Raw genomic sequence first — 22,174 nt, forward strand, 5'->3', positions numbered from 1 at the left:
ACAAACTATCTGTTTAAATAAAGATGTAGTGACAAGAGCTATGAGTAGTAGTAAGGATATATTAATATATTAATGAATGTGTGTGTATATGTTTATGCATGTGGGAGTGAGACTTTATATACCATGTAGTCAAACTGAGTCACAAACTCATTAAATGCAGAGTAGCTAAAGAAATGAGACAAGTCAGTGGCAAAGATAAGAATAGTAAAAAAGAAGATTACTTTGATGTCTATAAATACTTAGTTGTGATGCAACTCATAAACTCATGCAGAATGTTTTCATATGTTACATTTAGTTTCAAAATTAATTATTTTTGTGACTACGTTTCCTCTCGGAATGTGAAATTATACACCCTCATTTCAAAGAGCTCTGGGCAGTCACCTTCACCAATTCACCCTTCTGAATTTATCCTGAAATCCTTCTGTTGACATCCATGACGTCCAGTGTTGGGACTTTATTGTATATTAGTTAGAAAACATTGAATCATGTAAAATGCAAGCTGCCTTTCCACTGGAATACATTCACATTAGAGCTCACTGAATTTAGAGCACACACACCCTGTGTGCCAAAGTACAGATTTCAGTGTCATCTCTGTAGATGATCTTTCAAGAAAACCCTCTTATAATGAATATCCATTTTGCTTCACCAAAATATGCATTTGCTGGTATCTGGTGCCCATAAAAAAAGATGATATTTTTCTTGCTTTGGGTTATAGTCCTGAATTTTTGTCACTTTGTGGTTGATGCCTCCAATAATTTGTGGCCATTTATTTATTCATTCATTCATTCAGCACATATTTTATGTTCATTTATTTGTTGAGCTCTTTGTTGATATGGATATCTCTGTGAACAGAATGGGCATGTTCCCTGTCCTAAGGAAATGTCCTAATGTAGACATTCTACAGAGAAAAGAAAAAATATATAAGGATTTTTTCCCAAGTATGATAAGACCACCATGTTCCAAAAATGGAGACTTTTGCAGTAATAAAAATAATATGAGAAAAATGAATGAGGAAATAAACATAACAATGACAGAAAAAGTATCTATTTTCCAGAGCATCAAGACTGAGGTGGAGGTGGAAAGTCTCCAAATTGTTTAGAGGCACAGCTGAGACAAGTTACATTTATAACCTCCTGCTTTACTGTTGAACCCTTTAGAAATATTATGCATTCCTTAAGCATGTGCAAAAGTAGGCTTATAAATACATGGAAATTTTGGTGTTATTTTTGGATGGGTTTAGGAAAGCCTGGGTCAATCGTTAAAATGTAGAAGTGAGTAATATGTAAGGCTGTGTATAACCTCTGAGAAATTGACGTCCTGACTCATGAAGTACCTGTTTTCTCATTGCTGGCTAGACTTGCTGCACATGCAACCTACCTAAAACACTGCTGGTATTTCTCCATTTTCATGTCATTTAAATTATCCCAGGAAAGCAAGAAACTATCTATAATGGATGCTTCCTAAATTCAATGATTCCTTTACCAAATATTTTAGTGAAATAATCTCCAACAGCTACCACAAGTAGCTACCACAAGCTACTTTTATTTCATTTTAGTATACATAATTTCATAAACAAGTAGAATGCTGATCAGCAAATACAAATCCCAGTTAAAGAGTACAACTTGGTTAATTTTTTATTTCAACCTGTTTTATGCATATGCTGCCTAGTTTCCTAAGGTGTATATGTGTACCCTGCCAGTAGACATCAAAGAAATTGGAGAATATGCATAGTAAATAGTAAAATAAAAGAATACATTTGTAAAACAATGTCTAAATCCTGTAAAACTCTCAGAAGTGAAAAATGAGAAAATTAAATAGAATCTCAAAGAAGGATAGCACAAGAAAAGTAGTAGAAGTTTTGTAGAAGTTATTCATCAGGAGTTAACTTGTAGATTAGACGTATTTAAAGTATACAATGTTGTATAATAGGTGGCCTCATTTTTAGATTACAAATCTATCAATATAGCCACTGATTTCCATGTGTGTTGGGGTACTCTTTACTTGTACAATTATTTTATGTAAGTTACTTGGGGGAATGAAAAGTCCTAAGATAGTATTTTCTTCCATATCTCTCAGAATGAGGGAGACAAAAATGTACAGGAGGGCTGTGACCATAGAAATACTTCTTACTGATATATCATTTTCCTTTGGTTCAAGTAGGAGTTGACTTTATGGGGATTAATCCAGAATTCTGAAAATGACTCTTATCTCTGCTTTAATTTCAGTAGATAACCCAAAATGCAAGTGCGTATCTCCCGGGTCTTAATACAGTATACAACTGGGTTGAGAACAGGAGGGACTAATAGGTATACATAGCCCATGATAATGTGCACCACAGGCGGAATATGCTTCCCAAATCGATGAATTATGGACACTCCCAGCATGGGGACATAGACTAACAACACAGCACAGATGTGGGAGACACAAGTGTTGAAAGCCTTGAGTTGTTCTTTTCGCGAGGCAATAAATAACACAGTGATGAGGATCTTCAAATAAGAGAGGAGGATGAACACAGAGTCCATGCCAAAGGTGAGGAGAATGATGATGAGGCCATAAATGCTATTGATGCGGTAGTCAGAGCAGGCAAGCTTAATGATATCTGGGTGCAGGCAGTACGAGTGGGAGAGAAGATTGGCCTTACAAAAATTCAGTCGCTTAATGAGAAAGGGTCCTGGGAAGATGACAGCCACAGCCCGTAGCAAAAGTCCCAGGCCTACCTTGACAATGGTGGCATTAGTCAAAATTGTCGTATATCTCAGTGGGTTGGAGATTGCCACATAGCGGTCAAAGGCCATGGTCAGCAGGATGCCTGATTCCATAAGAGAGAAAACATGGATGAAGAACATCTGGGTGAGGCAGGCATCAAAGTCTATTTCACGGACATTGAACCAGAAAAGCTGGAGCAGGGTGGGCAGGGTGGCAGCACAGAGCCCTAGGTCACTCATAGCCAGCATGGAAAGAAAAAGGTACATGGGTGCATGGAGAGAATGCTCCACCCAGATTACTACTAAAATGGAACTATTACCTATAAGGGCAATTAGGTACAGGGCACAAAACAAAACGGAGATCATTGGATAGGAGGCCTCCAAGCCAGGGAAACCAGTCAGAACGAAGGGTCTGTAGGCACTGCTGTTGTAAAAGACCATATGTATAATTTGGTGTACAGGGTCAATAGTCTTCTAACCCTATGTTAAGAGAATTTGGATTAGCACATCATCATCATTACATTTTAAAATGAAAACGTCTATCTCGTGAGCTTATGGTAGGTACCACATAACTGCCTTTTATCACCTTTTCAAAGTTCCAGTCAAAGAGAAACACAGAGGCCCTAATAAATTTTATACAAGAAATCTTAATATGAAACTCATATCAACTATAATCTCCCCAGATACGATTAATTTAATCAAGACATAAATATTGTGGGTAATCAGTAACTCTAAAAAATTGATTCACAGTTTTCAATATAAAATATGTGGTTACTGTTGCTCTGAGAAGACAACTTAAAACTTGTTAGGAGACTACAATCTAGGGAAAAACCTCTCCTTTATTTTTAGTGTTTATTACCTGCCTTCATGCACATTAAGAAAACTGAATGAGGGAAACAACAGGAAGACATGACTATCATCCAAAACAGGGTCCATATCATTTCAAAGTGGGTAGCCATTTCACATAGCTGATTAAATTAGAATCTATTCTACCAATACACAACCCTAGAGCTACATTAGAATAAAATACAAACTCCAATTTTTCTGTCTGCATCTTTACTCGTAACTGACTCTTACCGACAAAGACCGTAAGACAAGACAGGTTTGTGGAATCCGTATTGTAGCTCTACCTCTGACCCTCACTATGCTACGTTGGCTAAGTTGGTTTTACTTTCTGAATTTCAGTTTAATTTAAAAAAATGGTGCAGGATTAAATAAGTGATCTTTTAAAGTACCTTCCCATGTGGGTCTAATAGGTTAAATTTATAAATTTAGTTTTTAATGAGTTACATATAATTATTTTCCCACTCCTAGTCAAAATGTAAACTAGAACAAGTTACAGTAAATGAAACTAACACTATGGAAATAAATTGGTTCACCAGGGAGACCATTCCGGGAGGTAATTCTCAAGTTGAAATCGTTAGGATGAGTAGGGAATGTCTACCCAGGTTGTGTAGTGGGAAATCAGTATACCAGAAAGGGAGAAAGGCACTTGGAAAATTCATGAGACCAATGAAAGGATGACACATTTTGGAATATATAATAATCTGTGGAATAGATTTTAGATGTTGGAAAATTCTTGGCTTGAGTGGTAGCATGAAATAAGGGTGGAGAAATTAGCAATGTTTAAGAAGTTTTATCTAATTTTCAAATAAAAAATAAATGTGAGAGAACAGGACAAGGTAGCTCAGCAGGCAGAGTTCTCACCTGCCATGCTGGAGACCCGGATTTGATTCCTGGTGCCTGCCCATGCAAAAAATAATAATAACAATAAAATAAAATAAATAAATAAATGTGAGAGTGTTCATTTTGAGAATGTGTTCATGGGTGAGCATGGTCAAAAGGTATGGTTAAAATCATATTTTTTAAAGATACTGCTAGTTACAAGGCAGCATTTTATTAATCTCAATTGTACCATCCTTTTCTCAAGGAAACTGTAATTTATAATAACAGCATTACTGAAGAAAATAATGCTATGTCCCTAGAACTACAACACTTTACAAGATCCTCTCCATAAAGTGTGTTAAAGCTCTATGTAAACGTTTCTGACTAATCCTTATTTTTCAGGTGAGATATTGGGCTTAGAGAAGTAAAGTGTCTCTCCAGAAACAGCTATTCAGGTTCAGGACTGAGACTTCAACTCAGTGGAGAAAAGAAAACGTGTTGCCCATGAATTTTGCCATGCATAGTGTTGATTTCCTGAATTAGCTTACCCACTACATGAAAATGAAAAAGCACAATATATTCTTGGTCAATAATTTTGTCTCCTTGTACAATTTACTTAACCTCTTCAGGCCATACTATAAATTAAGAATAAAGTAGTAGTAATATTTACTGCAAAGGGATGCTAGGAGTATTATATTAGGTAGTTTTTATCAAACATTTAAACCCAGCCTGGTACATAGTATCTTCTTATAAATATTAGTTATTAATAATATTTCAACAATCTCACATGTTTCTTAGCCACATTTAAACACCAAATAGCTTGCCTGAATCCATGGTTGTTAGCTGCCGTAACAATTAGGAGATATTTGAAGGATATACATTTTCTAAATAAAATGCCAAGAATTTTTCCCAAAATAAAAGCATGGCATCCCTTAATATTTTACTGGCAATATAACCTTTGCATTTAACATTTCCATTCCTTATTGTGGAAATCTGGTGTGTCAGAGAGTAATTTACATATTTAGACACGCATAGTGAGCCAAAGCGTCAAGAGTAAATATCCTTCTATAGGCCTTTGTCAAAAAACTTATATATTCAAACTTTGAAAAGTAGATAAATATAGGGATAATGACTACTTTTTTAATCCATCCCTTTCTTGGCACTTCAATCAGTAACAAAAAAGATACCTGGTTTCCCACAATGAACTTCAGCATAAAGGTTCTTTATATCTGGGAGAAGGCAGTTATATATCTGTGTGCTTATGTATATGTGCATGTGTGAGTCTACCAGCTTGCATGTTGATCCCCCTGAGTTTTTCTCCTTGAGAATCCTGCTTGCTTAGGCAATGTTATTATGAGTAGTCCCTTACAGCCCATCATTGTTAAATGTGTTTTAATTGTTTTCCTGTCTGAGTCTTCTTGTATTCATGTTAAACTCATGTGTGCATTGTCTTCTGCCTCTTTATAATGTATAAAAGAATAGATCTTATTACTCCTAGTATTTCTCTAGGATTTTAATCCATATCAACTAAGCAAACTTTTATGCAACTAAGTCCCAATAGTGTGGATATTACCTTATTCAATGTGTAGGCTTGTCTTCATTACATTATTTTACTAGGTACAGAATTTGAATAAAACTTTTTACCTTGTGTCTAAGCTGTTTATTCTGGTTATTTTTATTGTATCTATGTTTTGTGGTAGAGGGAAGAGATCTTTGACTGCATAAAGAAAAAGCAGCCATGGAGAAGTTAAGAGTTCCAGCTAAATCTTTGTGATATGTAGAGTAATGCAGGGAAAGGTTGATGACTTAATTATACTTATGCAATTTTAGGGAAATATGCCTCCAAAAATGTAATGAATAAAGAAATTACTGAAGAAACTTTGAATGTGAATTCTTATAGTCAATAATAATGACAGCTTTTATAATGTGGATCTTAAAAGATGATCCATGAAAAAGATATGGGAATAACATACCAAGCTTTAGTAGGCTAGTGACTTCTTTCTTTCAAAGCATGACTTTTGGCAGGAAAAAAAAAATGACCTCATTAAAATAACATATTATGTAGTGTGAAAATATCATTGGAATTTTATGCTAATTTGAAATTATCAAGGTAGAAAGAGTTGGCAAACTGATTTTCTACTGAGAGTCAGCTGATGCATCAGTCTCCTAGAAGTTTTTAATAAACTTCATCCTTTGATTTAATTAGTATACTTATTTTTTCTTTCCACACAACTTGGTGTATACATGTAGGCACTAATATACATGTATATAGTTTTGTTTGTTGGTTTGTTCTTATGGGTATCCCCACCATTTACATAGCCATGCTATTATGGTGTCTGTTACAGTAAAGCACTCAGATAATGTTTCATGGCTGGATAAATTAATAAATTGTGCAGACCATGTTTGTGTGTGGGGGTGGATGCATACCTACACAGGACCCATAGGTAAATGTATTATTAGGAGTCCAGTCAAGGAAATATAATTCATGCCAATTTATTTTAACAGATACGGTTTATCACAGGGAATACATTACAGAGAAATTAGTCATTCAATCTCAAAATTCCAGTTTGAGGATTGGTTTCTTACATCACTTCTGTTTCCAAGAAGCAAATTAGAGACTAATTAAATAATTAGTAAGATAGGATTAACTGAAAATAGGGACAACCAGGCAACCCAGAAACAGGAAAAGACTTACTATTGAAGAAACAAAAGGAAGAGAGAGTGTTCTGAGAGACTAAGAGTCAAATGAGAAAATGGAAGCTGGAGACACAGAGGGAAGGACTGCCCATTGGGAGATGGAGTTATGGAGTAGAGGCACCCATTGCTTTGGTCTCCATCACAGCAGAGAAAGGTGTAAAGGGGATCCTCAGTGTTCTCCAAAAGCTAGGGGGGTGACTATATTAGTTTCACACAAGGTAGATTTTAGAGCACTCACTAACTACAATTAGTTTATAGACTTGTTCAGATCTTCTGATTTTCTATTGGTTCAATTGATTAATGAGAGAGATTGTTGAAGTCTGCAAGTATAACAATGGATTTATCTAAGTTTCTTTCCAGTTCTTTTTTTCTTTCTTCACGAATTTTGAAGCTCTGTCATTAGGTACATGCACATTTAGGATTCTTATGTCCTCTTAATGAAATGACCTCTTGATTATGAGATAAATTCATTATTCCTAATAATATCACTTGTTCTTAAGTCTACTCAGTCTGATATCAATATAATTTCTCTAGATTTTGCTTGATTTTTATTATTCAGGTCAATTTTCTTCATTCCTTAAATATTTAACTTAGCTTTATTTTTATACTTAAAGTGGGTTTCTTGAAGATAGCATATAGTTGGGCTTTGCTTTATTATTCAATCTGACAATATTTTTCTTTAATTTTGGGGAATCTAAATAAAATATGAACTTTAGTTAATAATAATATATCTATGTTGGTTCATGAGCTGTGAAAATATATTAATGTGAGTTGTTAAAATAGGGAGAACTGGATTTGAGACAGATGAAACATTCTGTACTGTTTGTGAACCTTTATGTACATCTAAAATTAACATAAAATAGACAAGTTTGTTACAAAATAAAAATGTTAATCTTGCAACCAAATCAGATCTGCAATGCCAAGGTGAGTGCTTTAGAGAAATGGAAGCCTTACATCTAAGATAAGACCTCTGTGTTTGTGACTCCAAAATCTTGACCATTCATATTCTCTAAAACCATCTGAGCCTGCAGAAGTAACCCATTCTTCAATGAACTGCTAGCACTACTGCTTTCTTTAGAGATGATGCAGAGACTCTTTCCATGTGTCCTCTCAGATATAACCCAATGCCCCTGTTTTTAAAAATATTTTTATTGAGAAATCTTCACACATATGCAGTCTACACATGGTATACAATCAATGGCTCATAATATCATCACACAGCTGTGTATTCATCATCATGAGCATTTTTAGAGCATTCACATCACTCCAGAAAAAGAAATAAAAAGAAAAACTCATTAGTATTGCAACCTACCCAATATTTACCCTTTATCCCTCCCTATTATTTATTTTCAGTCTTAGTTTTTACTCATCTGCGCATACCCTGGATAAAAGGAACACCAGAATCAAGGTTTTCACAATCACACAGTCATATTATTAAAGCTCTATCATTATACAATCATCTTCAAGAATCAAGGTTACTGGAATACAGCTCAACAGTTTCAAGTACGTCTATCCAGTCTCTCCATACAACCATAAACTAAAAATGGATATCTCTGTAATGCATAAGAATAATTTCCAGGATAATCTTTTGACTCTGTTTGAAATCTCTCAGCCACTGAAACTTTATTATGTCTCATTTCTCTGTTTCCCAGGAGTTCTGTCCCATGTTATCAGGGAGATTTACACCCCCTGTGATTCATGTCCCATCTAAGGGGGAGAGCAGTGATTTTACCTGCTGAGTTGGCTTAGAGAAAGAGGAACATTCGAGTCACAAAAGATGTTCTCTGACAGTGACTTTTAGGTATATTTAGAAGTAGTTTTAGCTTCTCCTTTGCAGGAATAAGTTTCATAGGGGTGAATCCCAAGACCGCGGGCTCAGTCTATTGAATTGTTTTTTCCCACTGCTTGCGAGAATATCAGGAATTCCCCAAATGGAAAAATTGAGTATTTCCTTCTTCCTCCCTAGTTCCCAAAGGGGAGTTTTAAAATACTTTCTTATTCTCTGCCCAAATTACTCTGAGATATAATCAGGGCATCTCACCAACCTGTATAAACCAGCAAGATCTCGTGCTCTATTCAAGATTCCGTATACTTATGGTGCTCATACAAATTAAATTAGGTAATGTGCTACCCAAAATATAAATTTTGCACCAAATAAACATCTCTCCCTTTAGTCTTACCCAGAAATTGAAGTTTTAAAATATGGACTATGTCATCTTTTACCCTGTATTCTGACTTATCTTATCCTATCCAGATCAGCTTCATTCTATCTCTAGTCAGTATCTGATGACTTTTTCAGCTTTTTCAACAGTTGTTGTTGGGGTACTGCTGACTTTCACAGCTTCAGAACTCTAACTCTGAGTCTCAGGTATAACAAAACTATCTAAAATTTATGTGAACGACCAGATTATATAGAAACAGCTCAGTATCTCAGAATTTAGAAATAACAATTATATCTCCTGAGTATATGTGACTGTTGTAAGAGTGTACAATCTTGGAACCTTTGCAATAGGCCCTGTGCTGCTCTAAAAGGATTATGCACCCTGGAAAAGTCATGACTTAGCCCCAATTTTGTGGGAGCATTCTTTTCTTTTAATCCTAGTTCTGGTCTTTTGATTAGATTATCCCCATGGACATGTGACTTGCCCAATTGTGGGTATTATCCTTGGATTAGAGGGAGATGTGACTCCACTCACTCTTGTTTAGTTTACTGCAATCCTTTAAAAGAGGAACCATTTTAGAGAGAGTCCCTTTTTAGACCCACAAGAACCACGAGAGCCCACTCATCCAGAGACCTTTTGGAAGACATCCCTAGGGGAGCTCATGAAATAAGGAGCATGGAGGGAAAGCTAGCAGATGCTGCCATGTTTGAAATGTGCCTTTCTAGCTGAGAGACAAACCCTAAACTTCATCAGCCTATCTTGAGTGAAGGTAACCTCTTGGTGGTTTAATTTGGACATTTTTATAGACTTACTTTAATTTGGGCATTTCCATGGCCTTATAACTGTAAACTAGCAACTTATTAAATTCCCTTTTTAAAAGTCATTCCACTTCTGGTATATTGCATTCCAGCAGTTAGTGAACTAGAACAGAACCCAATCTGATAACCTCCACTCTCGACTTCAATTCTCCAATTTGTACATTAAGTTCACTTCATATGAGTGAGGTATGACAATATTTGTCTTTTTGTTTCTACCATTTCATTCAATATACTGTCCTTAAATTTCATTCACCTAGTTGCATACCTCACAACTTCATTCCTTCTTGCAGCCTCTCAGTAGTCCACAGTTCTGCCTTCCTTCCCTCAGTCATTGTACCCTTTGGCTACCTCTATCCACTGTGAATCACAGACATTGCAGCCATAAACACCATTGCATATGTTCATTCCTGTCTCCACTCTCAGTTTCTCCAGGTATATAGCTAGCATTGGGTTTGCAGGATCACATGGTAACCCCACTCCAGGCCTCTTGTGGAACCACTAAACTGTCCTCTGGAGGGGTTGCATCTCTCAGCTTTCCTACGGACAACGAGTAGGTACATCTATTTCTCCACATTTTCTCTAGCTCTTGTTTCTGTCTGTTCATTTTTACACAGTTTTATTCCCACTTGATGCAATCCAACCTACGTAAAAAGACCTACTTTTGCCACCATAATCTATATGAAGGCATTTCTTTTTCTTCCACAAAGAATCCATACCTCCTGCTTGTTGACATTTAGTTTTTGGCATAAGGCCTTTGTTACGTTCAGTGAAAGCATATTGCAATGTTACTTTTGACTATAGACCCTAGCTTGCATTGATTGTAATTTTTCCTGTATACCATCCATTTCAAAACCTGCAATATTGGCATTCATTTGTTCTCTCTTATTCAAGAACATTTTTATATTTGTACATTTAATCACCATCATTGTCAACTCTAGGCATTTCTAAATTACAACATCTCAGGCTTTATCTTTCCTTCTGGTTTTATAACATGTCCCCAGCCCTCTCCCTCAACCATGCTCCCAGTCAGCTTCATTCAGTGCACTTGTATTATTGTGCCACTGTCAGGTAGTCTGTACTATTCATTTCTGAATTTTTACAATCAGTCCAGTTGCACAATCTGTATTCCTTCAGCACAAGTACACAATCTCTACCCTATCTCTATCTCTTGATAACATTAACTCTCAAAGCTCACTCATTAATGTTAATTCCCTTATTAGTGAGACAATAAAGTCTGGCTAAAATGTAACTCAGCATAATGTCCTCAAGTGTCATCATCATTGTTATTTCATGACTTTGCTATTTGTTACAACTGCATAATATTCCATCATATGTTCATGCCACAGATTGCTTAGACGTATGTCCATTGATGGATATTTGGCTATTTCCATCTCTTAGCAATTATAAATAATGTTACATTACATCATTATGTAATTGTCCTTGCCTTCAGTTCCTCTGAATATATGTCTAGTAATGGGATTGCTGGATCATATGGCAGTTCTATACTTAACTTCCTGAGGAATTGCCAAACTACTTTCCAGAGCATTTGTAACATTTTACATTCCCACCAACAGCGGATAAGTGTGCCTCTTTCACCACATCCTCTCCAGCACTTGTCATTTTCTGCTTTGTTTTTTGTTTTTTGTTTTTGATAATGGCCATTCTAGTGGGTGGGAGATGTATCTCATTGTGGTTTTGATTAGCATTTCCCTAATAGCCAGCAAAATTGAGAATCTTTTCATGTGACCTTTAGCCACTTGCATTTTCTCTTCTGATGAGTGTCTAATCATGTCTTTTGCCCATTTTCTAATTGGGTTGCTTGTCTTTTTGTTGTTGAATTGTAGAATCTCTTTATGTATTCTGGATAATAAATTCTTATCTGATATATGGTTTCCAAATATTGTCTCCCATTGTGTAGACTGCCTTGTTACTTTACTGAGAAAGTTATTTGATGCACAAAAGTATTTAATTTTGAGGGAATCCCATTTATCCATTTATTTTTCCAATGCTTGTGCTCTGGGTGTAAGTCTAGGATATCCCTCCTTGTAATATAAACTTTGTAATAAGTTTATATTTCTCTCCACTTTCTTCTAAAAGTACTGTGGCTTTAACTGTAATGTTTAGGTCTTTGATCCATTGTTAGTTAATTTTTATAAAGTGTGTAAGATATGGTTCATCTTTCATTCTTTACATATACATATCCAGTTCTTCAAACACAGCTTATTGACGAGGATGCTCTGTCCCAGTTGCGTTGGCTTGACCTCTTATCAAAGATTAATTGTCTATAGATGAGAAGGACTATTTCTGAACACTCAATTTGATTACATTGGTCAGCATATCTATTTTATACCAGTATCATGCTTTTTTGACCACTGTAGCTTCATAATATGTTTTACATTCAGGTAATATGAGACCTACCACACTATTTTTCTTTTTCAGTGTATTTTTAGCTAGTCATGGCACCCTGCCCTTCCAAATAAATTTGGTTATTTTTTTTTCTATTTCTGTCAAGTAAATTGTTGGGATTTTAATTAGTATCACATTGAAACTATAAATCAGTTTAGGTAGAATTGACATCTTAACTATATTTAGTCTTCCAATCCATGAACACACTATGCCTTTCCATTTATTAAGTCTTCCATGATTTCTTTTAATGATTTCTTGTCATTTTCTGTGATTAGGTCTTTTGTATTCTTCATTAAATTTATTCCTAAATATTTGATTCTTTTGGTTGCTATTCTAAATGGATTTTTTTTCTTGATTTCCTCCTCAGATTGCTCACTGTTGATACATAAAGACATTACTGATATTTGCATACAGATCTTGAACCCTACCACTTTGCAGTACTCATTTATTTGCTCTAGCAGCTCTCCTTAGATTTGTCAGGATTTTCAAAATATAGTATCACATCACCTGTAACAGGGAAAGTTTTAATTCTTTCTTTCCAATTTGGGTGGTGCCTTTTATTTCTTTTCCTTATCTACGTGCTTTGACTTGAACTTCCAGCACAATGTTGAATAACAATGATGACAGTGGGCATCCTTGCCTTGTTCCTGATCTTAGAGGGAAAGTTTTCAGTCTTTCCACATTGAGGATGTTAGCTGTGGCTTTTTTCATATATTCCCTTTATCATTTGAGAAAGTTATCTTCTATTCCTGTCATTTTAAGTGTTTTCATGAAGAAAGATGTTCAATTTTGTCAAATCCCTTTTCTGCATCAATTAAGATGAGCATTTGGTTATTGATATGATATATATTATATAAATTGATTTACTTGTTTGGAACCAGCCTTGCATACCTGGAATAAATCCCACTTAGTCATGTGTATAATTCTTTTAATGTGCTGCTGGAGTCGATTTGCAAATATTCTGTTCAGGAATTTTGTATATATATTCATTTAAGTGATTTGTCTGTAATTTCCTTTTCTTGTGATATCTTTGTCTTTGGTTTTAGTGTGATATTGGCATCATAGAATGCGTTAGATTAGCTTTACTTCCTCTTCACATTTTTTGAAGAGTTTGAGCAGGATTGGTACTAATTCTTTCTTGAATGCTTGGTAGCTTTACATGTGAAGCCATTTGGTCCTGGACTTTTCTTTTCCGGGAAATTTTTGATGACTGATTAAATCTCTTCACTTGTAATAGGTTTGTTGAGGTTGTCCATTTCTTCTTGCATCAATGTTGGTTGTTCATGCCTTTATAGGAAGTTGTCAATTTCATCTGTATTGTCTAGTTTATTAGCATATAGTTGCTCACAGTATACTCTCATTTCCTCCTTTATTTCTGCAAGTCATTGGTTATGTCCCCTCTTCCATTTCTAATTTTATTTATTAACATCATCTTTCTTCTTTTTAAAGCCTAGCTAAAGGTTTATGAATTTTATTGATTTTATCAAACAACAAATTTCTGGCCTTGTTGATTTTTTTTTTATTGTTTTCATATTCTTGATTTTATTTATTTCTACTCTAATCTTTGTTATTTCTTTCCTTGTGTTTGCTTTGGGGTTATTGGTATTCTTTCTCTAATTCTTCCAAATGAACACCTAATTCCTTAATTTTTGCATTTTCTTCTTTTTTAAAAAATTTTTTTCTTCTCTTTTTTGGCATGGGTAGGCTCCAGGAATCAAACTTGGGTCTCTGGCATGGCAGGCAAGAATTCTGCCACTGAGCCACTATTGCACCACCCTCTGTCTTCTTGTTTTAACATAAATATTTAAGGTAATAAATTTCCCTCTCAGCACTACCTTTGCTGCATCCTATAAATTTTGATATGTTGTGCTTTCATTTTCTTTTGCTTCAAGATATTTACTGATTTCTCTTGTAATTTTTTCCTTGACCCACTAGTTGTTTAAGAGTGTGCTTTATAGCCTCCACATTTTTTGTGCATTTTCTGGCCCTCTGCCTGTTACTGATTTCCAACTTCATTTCCATTATGATCCAAAAAACCAGTTTTGTATAATTTCAACATTATAAAATGTATTGAGACCTGTTTTTTGACCGGCATATGGTCTATAAGAGTTCTGTTAATGTGTGTTAAGTCTAGCTCATTTATCATATTATTTAAATCTTCTGTTTGCTTATTGATCCTCTGTCTAGAAGTTCTAGCCATTGATGAATGTGTAGAATTGAAATCTCCAACTATTATGGAAGAGGTATTTACTTATTGCTTCAATGTTGTTAGTGTTTGCTTCATGTATTTTGGAGCACTCTGGCTCAGTATCTAAATATGTATGATGGTTATATCTTCTTGTTGATTTGTCCTTTAATTAATCCATTGTGTCCTTCTTTGTTTCTTGATTGTTTTGCATTTGAAGTGTAATTTGTCAAATATTGATAAAGCTACCCCTGCTCTTCTCTTATTGTTGTTTGCATGAAATATGTTTTCCTTACTTTTCATTTTCAACCTATTTTTGTCATTGCATCTAAAGTGAGTCTTCTGTAGACAGTATATAGATAGCTCCTGTTTTTTTTTTTTTAATCTATTCTGCTAGTCTATGTGTTCTGATTGGGGATTTTATATTTTGTATACTGTATGGCAGGGGTCACATTTGATTCTTTATTCATGTGGGTATTCTGTCTTTGCAGCACCATTTGTCGAATTTTTGTTTGTTTTGTTTTCTTGTTTGTTTTTTGGAGAAGTGCAAGGGCCATTAATTGAACCTGAGTCCTCCACATGGCAGTTGAGAATTCTACCACTGAACTGCCCTCATACCAACTCCCCCTCATTTTTGAAGGACAGTTTTGCTGGGTATAGCATACTTGTTTGGCAGTTTCTCTCTTTCAGAACCTTAAATACATTATACCACTGCCTTCTCACCTCCATGGCTTCTGCTGAGAAATGTACCTATAGACTTATTAGCTTCCTTTGTAAGTGATGGATTTCTTTTCTCTTTCTGCTTTCAAAATTCTCTCACTGTCTTTGACATTTGAAAATCTGAGTGATAAATGTCTTGGAGTAGGTCTATTTGTATTTATTCTGTTCAGACTATGCTGTACTTCTTGTATCTGTAATTTTTTATGTTTCATAAGAGATGAGTAATTTTCATTGATTATTTCCTTCAAAAGTATTTCTATTGCTTTTCCCTTCTCTTCTCCTTCTGGAACACCCACAGCATGTATATTCATGCACTTCATGTTTTCATTCAATTCCCTGAGACTCTGTTCATATTTTTTTCCATTCATTTCCCTATATTTTGTTTTGTGGTCAGATTTCAGATGTCCAATCCTCTTGTTCACTAATCCTTTTTTCTGCCTCTTCAAACCTATTGTTGTAGTTTTCCTTTTTCTTTTTCATCTCTTCTATTGTGCCTTTCATTCTCATTCTCATAAGTTATGTGATTTGTTTTTTTAAAAATTTGAGTTTTTCTTTATGATCACCGAATGTCTTCTTTATAACCTCCTTCAACTCATAGATTTGATTTTTGATGAGATTTTGCAAGTCTGTTGAAACGTCATGAATTAGTTGTTTCAACTCTTGAATCTCATTTGGAGTTTTGGTCTGTTCCACTGTTGAGCCATATCTGTGATTTTCCTAGTATGACTTGTTATTTTCTGCTGGTGTCTAGGCATTTGATCTTCTTAGTTTATTTGGGGCATTGCTTTCACTCTTTTACCTAAGATTTTCTTGCTGGATGGCTTTGTTTTCTATCTGTTCTTTGACATTCAGTTGAACTTGTTCTGGACCTCTAGCATACATTCTCTTTAACTGATCAGAATTTTTTAGTTCTTGTTTTTCTGTTTCTTGCCTTGCCTATAGGGAGGCTCTTTTTTTTTTAGAGTCTCATTAGATGTTATCAAACTCAATCAGATTTTCCCAGACCAGACAGTCCCACATCTCAAGAAGAGAGAATAGCCAGCATCAGTTTTCCCTGAAGGTGAGATCCAGCAGCTTGTCAAACTTTCCTATGAAACCTCTAGACTCTATGCTTTTCCTATCCTGCCTAGCATGTTGTGCTTCTCTGTCCACAGCTTTCCACCAGTGTAAAGTGATTCAGTGCCTTTAATTTCAGCAGACTTTCCCTGCCAGGAATGTTTTCGAGTAGTAGTAGGTGAGCTTTTATTTCTTCTGTTTTCCCAGTACCTGGAGCCTAAATTTCCTGAAGGAGGGCCTCCATTCCAATTGTTAATTTAGGGAAATAACTCTTTTTCATCTGATGAGTTACCCTGTCTCTCAGACATGCCTTAGTTAGGCCCTTGCCTAGAGAAATTCTGGAGCCTGAAATTTAATGAGCTGTTAAGATATTTAAAAAAAAACAAAAAAAAAGGGAAAAGGCTTTGAGAGCCAGATGCCTGAACTCCAAGTTTGCCAATCATAAGCTTGGTTTAGTGTGCAGCTCTATGTATCCCCAGGCTCTATATACCCCCTTTTCTTGAGATCTCACCTGTTCCCCACATTCCAGACTGTTGTATGATGTGTGTCCAGTTACTGATGCCCCCCCAGCAGTTGTTCCATACAGTTCTTCAATATTTAATAGCTGCTCTGGAGGACAAACTGAATTCCACACCTCACTGTGTGGCCATCTTGCCCTGATTCCACCAATGTCCTTCTTGGTCTCTAGATCTGTACTATAGTTAAGTCACACTGTAATCCAGCCAATTACCTGCTGAAGACCTAGGGAACATCTCCTGGTGAGAACCACAGGTTATGTAAGGGATTGTATGCTGAGGTGTTTGACCAAATGATGAAGGATCTACAATTAGAAAGAGAGAGTTTATTGAACTGAGCTCAATCTCCCTAGATTCATATATTAGAGGGCAAGGACCTCAGAAGATGGTGCAAACACAATTATATGATGACTCATTGGAGCAGGGGAATGTGATGGCTCATACTAAACAAGGTTGAAATGCTTGAACTTCTGGGGCATGAGTTGGAACAAACAATGAAAAAGTTTATAGAAGTAGACATGTAGGTACTGCTAGTAAACTTGCTATAAGTTTCTATCCAATGTTAAGAATTGGAGTGTTCCCTATAACCAAGTACATAATAAATGCTCTGCAGAGGGAAATACAAATATTCTAAGGACTTCAGTGGTAGATTTTATGTATAGGGTTGATGCAGATGTAGGCTGTGTGGTAATGATAGGACAGAAACAGTGCCAGTTGCTAGTACTAATCCATCAGGACATAGGTAGATATAATTATATAATAAAGGGCAAGCACCCAGGGGAGTTGGGTTCAGAGAGAATTGTGCAAATTGTTAATATAACATAGTGCCCCAAGGAGACAAATGAATGGGCTTTCCAAAAGAATGCTACTCAATTTGTAACATCTCCAATTTGTATCAAAGTAGAGAATTAGGATGGCTGAGGATAATGTCCCCCAGACAAAGCATAGTATTTTGCTTGGTTTTTAGATTTCAACCAGCTTTTGGACCTGGCACTCACTGAGCAAAGAAGAAGTTGAATTCCCAGGAGGAAGAAAATTATAGTGGTTCACACCTATGCACAGTACTCCTGAAAAGGGTCATATGGCCATTTACTTAAAATACTGTGTACAGGAGACATAGAAATTCCCCATTATTTTGAGATTTGTGGGAGTCATGTCCTGAGTTGGCTTTAAAACGTGAAGACACAATCATGATCATGCCTACCATGTCATTAGTGTGGGAACTAAAACTATTAACTTCTAAAGGAAAATACAGAGAAGCATCTTCAGGACCTTTTTTAAAGCAGTGGTTTCTTAAATACTACACCAAATGCAGAAAAAAACAAAAATAAAACATAATTTAAAAAGGGCTTTATCAAAATAAAAAAAAAAAAGAACTGCCCATCAAAGGACTTCAGTATGAAAATAAAAAGACGATCTATATAATGGGAGAAAATATCTGTAAACCTCATAATCCAATAGGGGTTAAAAATCCAGATTTTACAAAGAAATCATACAACTCAACAAAAAGAAACAAACAACTCGATTAGAAAATGGGCAAAAGACTTAAATAGAAATTTCTTCAAAGAAAATATACCAATGGCCCATAAGCACCATAAACATGCTCTTCATCATTAGTAATTCAATCACAACCACAATGAGATACCATTTCACACCCACACAATGGCTACTATTAAAAAATGAAAAGGAAGTGTTACAGAAGATGTAGAGAAATAGAAGCACTCATTTTTCTGGGTGTGAATATAAAATGTTGCAGGTGCTCTGGAAAAGAGTTTAGCAGTTCCTTAGAAAGTTAAGTACAGAGTTGCCATGTGCCTTTTCAATCATACTTCTAGGTATATACCCAAATGAATCAAAAGCAGGGATTTAAACAGATATTTGCATACCATTTTCATAGAAGCATCATGCATAAATGACAAAAGATAGTAGCAACCTCGGTGTCCATCAATAGACTAATGGATAAACAAATGGGATGTATATATGCAATGTCTTATTGTCCTGCCATAAAAGGGAATCTAGTCCTGATACATGCAACAATGTGGATGAAACTTGAAATCATCATGCCGAGTGAAATAAGCCAAAAACAAAAAGATTGTATGATCGCACTGATCATTTTCATAATATAATTTTGCATTTTTCATAATATAATGGTATAAGCAAATTCAAAGAATCAGAAAGTAGAATACAGGTTGCCAAGGGCAGGGTAAGGCAAGGGAATAAGGAGTTAATGCTTAATTGATACAGAGTTTCTGTTAGGGGTGGTGGAAAAGTTTTGGTATGGCTAATGGGGAAGGTAGCACAACATTGTGACTAATGAATTACGAATATATATAATACACAATATATAATTCAAACTATATAACTCACAATAATGAATTATATATTTACATTTTGTTAAAAGGGTAAATTTTAGGTTGTACACATGTTATCAGAATAAAAATTTAAAAATAAAAAACACACAGGATTATAGGCCACAAATAGTGAACCCTAATGTAAACTATAGACTACAGTTAATAGTATAATAACTATCATATTGTTTCATTAATTGTAACAAAGTTACCACACTAAAGCAAAGTATTAATAATATGGAAAACTGCATTCATGATGGGGGTATATGGGAACTCTGCATTTTCTGCATGATTTTTCTGTAAGACTGAATCTTATCTAATAAAAAAAATTTAAATATAATTCATTTTTCTATTCATTCTTTCATCCAAAAAATACAACCGTAAACCCTAATATATGCAAAGTATTTCATCCAGAAGAGGGGGTGAAATGGTGAACAAGAGAGAAAGAATCCCTGTCTGCTTGGGAAGTATATTTTAGTGGGAGTTTTCCAAAATGCTTCTTTTGTTATTGAATCTCAAACCTGCCAATCATCTCCCTTTGCCAAAAATTCTTTCTCTTCAGCTCTAAGGCAAAACACTATGTGTATATTTACACATTTGTAAAGATCCTAAGTAAAATGTTTAATGGGTCATCTCTACTTAGTATAGTAGCTTCCTTTATGGAAATTTAAGTTAAGTGAGCCTATCCTACATATATATATATATATATATATATATATATATATATATATATATATTTTCATATATATATTTTCATATATATGTATCTGTAATTTTCATAACATATCTTAGTTATATTTCTATTTCCAAGGCCTGTAATAATGTATTGAGCATGACAGATGCTCAATTAAACTTTGTTTAATGAAAGACTAAATAAATGAGAAGGCAGATCATTTTTTTACCAAGAGTGAGATGACTTCACATGGAAAAGGATGGTGTCACCTCTTTACAGTCTCTTCATCACTACGTGGCTTGCTGTGTCTCAGTGGCTCAGTACACAGCAATTATGACTAGAGACTATCCAGCCTTTTCTCAGTACATCAAAGATTTAATGATGCTGGCTGACTCTGATACCAACGCCACCCAATTGAAAGAGGCGCCGCATCCTTAATCGGATCTGTTTGGTCTTGATGGTGTAAACAACTGGATTGAGTACTGGAGGTGTGAGAAAGTGAAGATAGGAGAGCACTATGTGACTGCATGGGGAAGCCTGCTTCCTAAATCTGTGCATCATGGACAGGCCAATCATAGGTGTGTAGAAGAGCAGCACAGCACAGATGTGGGAGACACAGGTGTTGAGGGCTTTGAGGCGCTCAGCCTTGGAGGCAATGGACAGCACTGTTTGTAAGATCAGCCCATAGGAGAGCACAATGAGCACTGAGTCCATGCCCAGAGTGGAAAGCACGACAAAGAGACCATAGGCACTATTGATGTGGGTGTCAGCACAGGCCAACTTCATAACGTCTGGGTGTAGACAGTAGGAATGGGACAGTTGGTGATTCCGGCAGTAAGGCAGCTTCTTGAGCATGATGGGGGCTGGGATGTGGAGACCGATACTGCGCACCATGATGGCCAGGCCCAAGCTGGTGATCCTGGAGCTCGTAAGGATGGTGCCATAGTGCAGCGGGTTGCTGATGGCCACAAAACGGTCCATGGCCATTGTCAGCAGCACAGAGGATTCCATGATGGAGAAGGTGTGTATGAAGAAGAGCTGAGCCAAGCACGCATCCACTGCCACCTCCCTTAGGCCCAGCATGTAGATGGTGAGCATGGAGGGCAGTGTGGAAGCAGACAGGCCCAGGTCGGTCACTGCTAGCATGGACAGGAAGTAATACATGGGCTGGTGTAGGGAGGGCTCTGACCTCACCACCCACAGGATCAGGCTGTTCCCTGTCAGAGATGCCACATACATGGCACACAGAGGGATGGAGAGCCAGGTGTGCACAGCCTCAAGGCCTGGGAGGCCTGTGAGAAAGAAGTAGCTGCCGGTGTGGTTGGAAGATGACATATTGATCTGGAGGGGCAGAACTCCAAACTTTAGTGTATTCACAGATCCTACAATGAAATGAATTGTTGAGTCATGACATGTAGTAGCAGCCCATTCTTTACAAAACTCCCCAAAATAGCTCTTTGAAAATCCATGCCCTTATAATTTGCCCAAGAAGTCTTCCTGGTCCATAGATGAGGTCCTTAAATAAAGGCATGTTTGTACAGCTAGATGAAATCTTGTATTATACATGGTAAGCCTGGCTCAGGAGCCACACAAAAAAACATACCCCACATCACAGAGTTTGCAACATGGTTCTATAAAGTGACTGAGACAGACTTGGTTTCCACTGTTCATTATACATATTGGGAAATGAATTTTAAATTCAGACACAAAACTTCAAACTTGGGGTAAGAATCCAGGAGTCCTCGCTTCCTGTCATGTTCTCCTTTCATCATTTTACACTGCCTTTCAATAGGTATTCATACCATGTGGCAAATAAGAGAAATTTGCAGACATTGTCATAATTAAAAAATAATTCTTTTAGTATGTCAACATTTTTGTGAGAGCACACCAATACAACATTCTTGTACGAGCACACAAATACATGTACACAATTGGAAATGAGCACACAAATACACATACACAATCGGAAAGTCAACCAATAACAAATATTTTATACATTATCTAAGTATTTCTAATTCTCTGAGTGGATCTCTTTATGTGGTACATGAGTAAAATAAATAATTCCTAACTCATAGAATGGCAAAGTGGGTGCCTTAAAGCTAATCTTGAACTATCCAGGATTCTACTAATAAGAATCCAGAAATTAGAAATGGACAATTACTTGCCAATGCATCGTGGTTTTGATTCACTTATAATACCACAATCTGGGGTTTGATATTCTTGC

At 35.9% G+C, this 22,174-nt stretch overlaps 2 protein-coding genes across 2 annotated transcripts; both read right to left on the reverse strand.

The window, feature by feature from the left end:
• Window positions 1–2,204: 2,204 nt before the first annotated feature.
• Window positions 2,205–3,146, reverse strand: LOC143643543 (olfactory receptor 51L1-like). The gene has a single exon (XM_077112160.1). It carries the CDS (start codon window positions 3,144–3,146, stop codon window positions 2,205–2,207), a length of 942 nt encoding a protein of 313 aa, XP_076968275.1.
• A 17,179-nt stretch (window positions 3,147–20,325) lies between these two features.
• On the reverse strand, window positions 20,326–21,285 carry LOC143645169 (olfactory receptor 51G2-like). Its single transcript, XM_077114741.1, has one exon. The coding sequence runs from the start codon at window positions 21,283–21,285 to the stop codon at window positions 20,326–20,328; it is 960 nt and encodes a 319-aa protein (XP_076970856.1).
• Window positions 21,286–22,174: the final 889 nt, after the last annotated feature.

The sequence above is a fragment of the Tamandua tetradactyla genome, chromosome 8 (assembly GCF_023851605.1).
Source record: "Tamandua tetradactyla isolate mTamTet1 chromosome 8, mTamTet1.pri, whole genome shotgun sequence".
NCBI classification, from domain to species: Eukaryota; Metazoa; Chordata; class Mammalia; order Pilosa; family Myrmecophagidae; genus Tamandua; species Tamandua tetradactyla.

Coding starts and splice junctions, on each gene's coding strand:
- LOC143643543 (XM_077112160.1), bottom strand. CDS start 3,146: ATGGTCTTTTACAACAGCAGTGCCTACAGACCCTTCGTTCTGACTGGT.
- LOC143645169 (XM_077114741.1), bottom strand. CDS start 21,285: ATGTCATCTTCCAACCACACCGGCAGCTACTTCTTTCTCACAGGCCTC.